This window comes from Filicampus tigris, chromosome 10, assembly GCF_054856515.1.
Source record: "Filicampus tigris isolate MCC_2025a chromosome 10, RoL_Ftig_1.0, whole genome shotgun sequence".
In the NCBI taxonomy this organism is placed as follows: Eukaryota; Metazoa; Chordata; class Actinopteri; order Syngnathiformes; family Syngnathidae; genus Filicampus; species Filicampus tigris.
In genome coordinates, this window is record NC_141226.1 from 18,702,943 (window position 1) to 18,710,202 (window position 7,260).

Sequence of the window (7,260 nt, forward strand, 5' to 3'; positions counted from 1 at the left end):
CAGAATGTTCACTTGCAAAGAGACGGGCTCTGCTCATTAAACATTTAACAACTCCCCCTCTGTGAAATGCTGAGGCGGCATCTGTCATATTTGTGAAGGCTTTGCTAGCAGCGCGTTGCCAAATAGACTAAGCTGAGTTAAGGCGGCAAGGTCAGAAAACCTGCCAGCGCCGTTAAGCGCCTTGCTCAATTGAAGAAAAGTCGAATAGCAGAACACGGCGTGGAATCGAGAACAAAAAAAAAAACATCCGCTCTGATTGAGGGTGGACACACAAAAAAAGGAGGAGTCAATAAAAGCTCAAATTGCACTCACTGCGTTCTCCACGTGACTTCCATAATTGGCCCTTTCTCGCTCGTGCCCACGACGCCCCCTAGGGGCCACGGGAGAAATGACGGAACTTTTAGACATGCTACGTCGACCCATTGGGGCTATCACTGCCTAGTGTGTTAAGGCGGAGACACGGCCGATATCGATGCATATCAATGACACATGTAACCTGAAAGCTCCACAGGCGCTGCAGCGACACGTTGAAAAGGGGCCCCCCCGACTGCCCGTGGCCGGCTCTCTGTGGTATGTCAAACTCGAGGAAAAATGAAGGGAGGAATGCAAAAAAGAAAAGAAAAGAGGAAAGTGGTAAGTTCAAATATGTATAATCTGACATTATTTTTAAAAAAAAAACAAAAAACTGTTGTAATGTCCCAAGTCTGCAGACTCACGAAACACAACCGCACATGACGTTTACTGCGTCTTAAGGCTTTTTTTTTTTTTTTTTTGTCATTCAGAAAACGTTGCATGTTTCAGTTGCGTTTGTCATATTATATTTAAAGTTTTCTTACATGATTAAAAGATTTCTGAATGATGATCTCCATGGTGACTAGAAACGCTCCTGGTTTTAGCTGCGCTAAATCTTTTATATAAATGATTGTTTGATAATATTTCACTCTGCTCTATCAGTGCGTTTTACTTTCTATTTTCTTCCCGCCCCCTCTTCAATTATTAAGTATTTTATACTTAGTTTTAGTTTTGTTTTGTCTAGTGCATGTCACTTATGTTGAAAGACTGTGAAAATGTTGAAACAATGACTCATATCATTGCATTTGTCATACTAGAAAATGTGTTTTGAAATATGAACCAATCTTAAGATCAGGGTCACGAATCAATAGTTTTTTCTTCATTATTGTCTCCTTTTGTAGGGCATCGCTCTGTGTACCACCATCTCCAAAAAGTGAGTCTGTATTTCATTTGAAGTATGCGAGCTTGTCAGCTAATATGATTGCCCTCCTATTTTTACTGCGCCTTTTACCGTACATTTCAATTTCCTGCCTTGCTAAGTGGAGTGTGCTTAGCAGCCTGCCAATGTATTTTCATGTCGGTTGATTATTTTGCTTTTTACCTTCAAGGGATTAATACCCAAGTGACGGTTTTACATTTCATGTAGCTGATTGCAAATTGGTTCACAGGGGCACACTCACACACACACACAAAAAAAAAAACATTTGATCCAGTTGAAAAATGGTATTCATCGTCAAGGCCCATTAAGCCACTTTGCTGCCCAGGATGTAAAAAGAAAGATCCTATGTTTCGCTCATTGTGATTGACAGGCTGTGCCTCAGTGGCCAGTCATCTTCAAAAGCCTGCTGGGAAATTCTCAAGTCAACCCTGACCTGCTTATCCCGGCAATAAATTGACATGTATAAGGATGAGATTTGCATTTCCTCTTGTGGTTTTCTGCACAATGTAGATCCCTAAACATTAAAATGCATGAACCGTAAAAAAAAAAAAAATAAATAAAAAAGGCTGAACATTCCTGTTCAAATGCCAGGTCTTTATGTCATAGAAACATGAGACCAAGATAATTCTTTGCTAGCCTTTTTTCCCCCACCATTGATATGTGACCTATAACCTGTACAACACCATTCAAGGGAAATTCAATCTTTTAGAGTTTGGGAAATCCAAATTGTAGCGGAAGAATTGTGAGGAAAAAGCCTACTAGAACATCTGAACTTGATTTTGGGTTAATCCGAGGCATTTTCAATGATAGCAAGTGCTTGCTGATTCCCATTTAACTTGACTTTGAATGTGACACACACATCCTACTCATAGGGTGTGCACACCTTTGCAATCACAATTGTTTCATTAGTTTATTTTTACTTCTCCTATCCACAGATTTTTTTTTTCTTCAATTAAGTGGTAGGTCACATTAATGGCGCAAAAATGTTTTGAAGTAATTCAGCTTGGGTCTCTCTTTTTTTTTTTTCTTTTTTTTTAACATCACAAAAAGCTGCCATTTGACCCTGGGGTGTGTGTGGACCTTTTATATCCACTGTACCTGTCAATGGTGGCCAATTTTCTGTGTGACCTCATTTACAGTGGTGGAGGATTCGATTTGGCAAGGTAATTACTGCCAGTGTACATACAATGGAGGCGAAGGCCCTGTGGCGTGTGCGTCGAGGTGATATTTACATGTCTACCGCTATCTGTGGGCAGCTCGAGATGATTATCCATGTTCGGACTTGAAAGGTTGCGAAAGGGCAAAATGGCTTCAAATGCAACGGGTGGGCCTTTTTTTTTTTTTTTTCCCCTCCTTCCTCTTTCATCATTTGGCGAGATCGCTTTTCATCAAAGTACCCGCGTCACATGCTTTTCTTTCATATCACAAAAACTATGCATACAGTATGTTTTCACAGAACAAAATCCCAATGCGCAAAGCAATTAAAAAATCTGTGCCAAAGACTATGTCCTCCTTGAGAGTTCAGTGATTTTATGTCGAAAACAACCCGGGAAGACGGTTGAAGCCCCGCCTGTTCGTAGTTCAAAATCCATGAATTCATCTTTTCGTTTGTTCGTGCAATCTTCAGCTGCGGACTGAAATTCCCTGCTCAGGCCATGTCTGGTTAAAAAAAAAAAAAAAAAAAAAAGACTTTTGTGGCATCTGGGTGCAAAGGAAAGAACCAGGTTGAAGTGACAGGAGGAGCTTCATTTCGTCATGCCTTTGCCTTGTGGAACACAAAAAAGTACTTTGCCGCCAATTTCTCGCCGATTTTTGCCTTTTGCAGCATTTCTGTAGTGCCACAGGATGCTGCCAAACCCGTGCTAATAGGGGAAGTAGGAATTGGTGTCCTAGAATTATGCTGAAATGATCTCAACTAAGAGGCGCAAACACTTGTTCGTTGGGAGGAGCCAAGTTCAGCCTGGGTTGTTAGCAGAAGTTACAGAGAATTTTCATGTGTATGTTTTATTTTATTTTTCCTTTATCAAACCATCTGTAAGCTATATTTATTTTTAAGGGTAATGTTGCAAGATGTGATTAACATTTTGGGATCGCAGTTTGTGCTATATTTACATTTTTGGGGGGTATTAATGTAAAAAAAAAATAAAATAAAAAAATCAAGATGATGCCCTTAATTACTCGCGTTTTTTTTTTTTCCCACTTTTCACGGCAGGGCTCAGTCCCGATCTTGCGAATAGTTGCCGATTGCTGTATTCGCTTTGTAATAAACCCACCAAAATCAAATATTGTCTTTGTGCATCATGGCCAAGCTGGTGGGTGCAACCTCTGCTCTCCTCCCCCTCACAGCGTGGTTGAAAATATTTTGGATAGGAATGGACACTCGGAGCAGAAGCTCTTTGAGTCCGGCACGGTACTCCTGGCGGATGAGGCAGTAGAGGACGGGGTTGAGGCAGCTGTTTGCGTGCGCCAGGCACACGCTCAGAGGGAAGGCGTAGGCCTGCGCGTTGTAGAAGGCCTTGCTGAAGGGCACCAGGTCCAACTTGATCAACACGCCCCACAGCGTCAGAGCCTGGTTAGGCAGCCAGCAGACGAAGAAGGACAGAACCACGACGGTGACGGAGCGGGTGACCTTGGAGCGGCGGCGGCGGCGGCGACCTCGCTCGCATTGGGACCTCGCGGCGACGGCCCCGCCCGTCACGCTGCCCACCACGCGGCGGCTCAGGATGAACCTCAGGAGCAGGAGGTAGCACACGCTGATGATGATCAAAGGGAAGACAAATCCCAGAAGCACTTTTTGCAACTGGTAGAGACCAAGGAGCACTTGAGGATCCAAGTGACCGGAATCTGATTCGGAGAACCTCACAAGGCAGAGCTCGTCGTCGGCGGACACCTGTGAACACAACCGTTTGGTGAGCCAAATGTCAGCAACTATTTCTGTACAAGCGGAAAGTCACCAGCAAACCTGTGTCTCTACTCAAAAATATGATTTTTGGGGGGGGCTTTTTGTGTTTCGCCCGTAATGTATACATTTCTTGACCGATCCGTTCCATCTTTAAGCTGTTCATCTTATTCTTACTGCAACTTCCCCCAAAATTTCAAAATAAAAGCTAAAATGTAATTTTTCTCATTTTCCCCCCTCTAATTTCTACATTTTTGACCGATTCACTCCATTCCAACTTTAAACTGTTCAGCTAATTACATCTGCATTTTTTAAATTTTCAAAATAAAAGCCAAAATTAATTTTTGGGGGGGGGGGGGTTGTTTTTCTCCTTTAATTTCTACATTTCTTGACCTATTCAAACCGTTCCATCTTCAAATTGTTCATCTTACAACTTCCCCCGAAATTTCAAAAATAAACTCCAAAATTATTTTTTTCGCTTTTTGTCCCCTCTAATTTCGACATTTTTTTTGACCGATTCACACCATTCCAACTTTAAACTGTTCAGCTAATCACGACTGCATTTTTAATTTGTCACAATGAAAGCCCAAAATAAGATTTTTTTTATTTTTCTCCTGTAATTCCTGCATTTCTTGACTGATTCAAACCGTTCCATCTGCAAACTGTTCAGTTTATCTGTACTACAACCCCCCCAAATTTCAAAATAAAAGCCCAAATTAATATTTTTCACTTTTTTCCCCTCTAATTTCTACATTTCTTGACCGATTCAAACCGTTCCATCTGCAAACTGTTCAGCTTATCCTTACTAGAACCCCCAAAAAAATTCCAAATAAAAGCCCAAATTTCTTTTTTTCTTTTTTTCCCCCACTAATTTCTACATTTTTTTGACCGATTCATACCGTTTCAACTTTAAACTGTTCATCTTATCTCCACTGCATTTTTTCTTTTAATTTCAAAATATAAGCCTAAATTTTTACATTTTTTTCCCCACACTCATTTCTCCATGTTTTGACCAATTTGCACCGTTCCAACTTTAAACTGTTCCGCTTGTAATAGGTCAACAAACCTGAACGGTGGTGGAGTAGATGGAATGAGGCAAGGTGGCCACCAGCGAGACCACCCAAATAGCCAAACTGGCCCACTTGGCCCGAGCAGCCGCCGACCTCGGGCTGGCGATCTTCAGAGAGGTGACCAGCGAGTGGTAGCGGGTCACGCTCATGGCGGTGAGGAAGAAGACGCTGGCGTACATGTTCATGGTGGTGACCGAGCTCACCATCTTACACATGAGCCTGCCGAAGGGCCAGCGGAAGTCCAGGACCGTGTCCACGGCCCAGAAGGGCAAGGTGAGGACGAACTGGAGGTCGGTCAGCGCCAGGCTCATCACGAAGCAGTCGATGGAGGAGTGGTGCTGACCTCGGCGGCGGAAGTGAAGCAGGAAGAGTGCCAGGAGGTTACCCACAAGCCCCAGGACACACACCACCAGGTAGACCAGAGCGATGAGAACTCGCACCTGAACGGCCAAAGCAACACACACAACATCCATTGCAACAACAATTTACATTCGCCACCTGACTGCATTCCACAATAATTTTACATCAAAGAAAACTAGCACTGCATTGTACGTCATATCCAATTTGAACTTGGTTGTGTGTGTCACACAATCAAAAGCTATTAAGCGAGAGTGGCAGCTGCCAAACTGTATTAATAAAGTAAATACAGCGGAATGCGTTTTGCAATAACACTCCTAAATTGAACCAAGATCTGATCCAGATTGCGCCTTTGGTAACAAATGAAATGTAACTTTGAACTTTTTAACGTTTATTTTTGAACAATCAAATGTGGCCCTTGAGCACCCATGATTTCCCACATTTAACAATATATGTTTTATTACTAAACAATTTGCAGAAGAGTTACTTATAAATCATTAGAAATAATTATTTCCAAAAAATAACTTCACAAAATTCATACACACATTTGAACTTTTTAATGTTTATTTTTGAACAATCAAATGTGGCCCTTGAGCACCAATGATTTCCCCACCACTCATTTCATTAATGGGAATGTAAATTTTTCTGGACTTGATTAGATTCGATTATTTTTTTGGGGGACTCAATTTTGTAGCCAGACTTACCGCCGTGTTGGCACCGTCTCCGTGCAGCTCCCCAGACGATTCCGTGGAGAGGATGTGGAGCCAGCAGTTGAGGGACAGGTTGAAGGCGGCCAGGTTGGCCCCGGCCCCGGCTCCGCTGGGGTTGACCAGTTTGGAGAATTGGCGCTCGTCCTCTTCTCCCCCACACGCGCTCAGCGCACCCGCGGCTGCCGAGTCCGAGGCGCTGCTGTTGCTTTGCATGGCTCAGTCGCTGAGGCGCTTTCCACGCAACTCGTCGCCCACCTTGTCCGTTTCCAAAGTGTGTTGCGGTGGGCAAGAAGGGGAAATCTCCATATAGTAGAGTGCTTGTTGGATGAGTCCTTTCTGATTCAATCAGTGGAAATCAGCAAATCGGCTCATGAATGACTTGTGTGGCGGGATAACTTGAGCAGTATTCGCAAGCGCTGCAGTCGCCTCCTCACTCCTATGTGCAGGAGTGATGCCCACGCCATCCTCCGCCTTTTTATACTCACTCCTGTTCACCTTTTGCTCATGCGGGGGCGCAACGCTCAAGGAGGCTGAAATGTGAGCGTTCCAAACGCTCTTGTCCACTGTTTCCCAACCTTTATTGAGCCAAGGTAGATATTTTATGTGAGGGAAAATCTCACGGCGTACTAGTAAACAAATTACAAGAGTAAAAAAAAAAGTGGCTTTATAGGCAGGGGCGGAGCTATGATTGACAGACTGTCCCACCCAGTGAGATTCATGAAAAAATATGTACTTTAAAATTTTTAGTAAATTATTATTCAATTATTTTTGAATTTATGTTTCGTTGTATTTCTTTTTAAATTATTTTATTGAATATTAAGGATGGCATAATTGTGGCTGTCTAAAGAAGATCAGAACTTCATATTGGTCAGTTTGTCATTTTATTTGAATATATGATGTGTTGGGACAGGAGGATTGTGCTCAGTGAAATAAATATTTAGGCCCACCCTGATTTTTCCAGGCCCACCCATCAGCCACGTCCTGGCTCCGCCC

At 42.9% G+C, this 7,260-nt stretch overlaps 1 protein-coding gene across 1 annotated transcript; it reads right to left on the reverse strand.

The window, feature by feature from the left end:
• Positions 1-2,575: 2,575 nt before the first annotated feature.
• LOC147141144 (relaxin-3 receptor 1-like) lies at positions 2,576-6,489 on the reverse strand. Its single transcript, XM_086043764.1, has 3 exons — positions 6,262-6,489; positions 5,197-5,640; positions 2,576-4,121 (listed from the first exon to the last, which is right to left on the reverse strand). The coding sequence occupies exons 1-3, from the start codon at positions 6,478-6,480 to the stop codon at positions 3,510-3,512; spliced, it is 1,275 nt and encodes a 424-aa protein (XP_085899890.1). The 5' UTR covers positions 6,481-6,489; the 3' UTR covers positions 2,576-3,509.
• Positions 6,490-7,260: the final 771 nt, after the last annotated feature.

What these genes read in the sequence shown, in the direction of transcription:
- LOC147141144 (XM_086043764.1), bottom strand. Translation starts at nt 6,480, where the DNA reads ATGCAAAGCAACAGCAGCGCCTCGGACTCGGCAGCCGCGGGTGCGCTG. An exon ending in GAGACGGTGCCAACACGGCG is followed by an intron (nt 5,641 to 6,261) that starts GTAAGTCTGGCT and finishes TTGGCCGTTCAG; the next exon opens with GTGCGAGTTCTCATCGCTCT. An exon ending in TCTACTCCACCACCGTTCAG is followed by an intron (nt 4,122 to 5,196) that starts GTTTGTTGACCT and finishes TTGTGTTCACAG; the next exon opens with GTGTCCGCCGACGACGAGCT.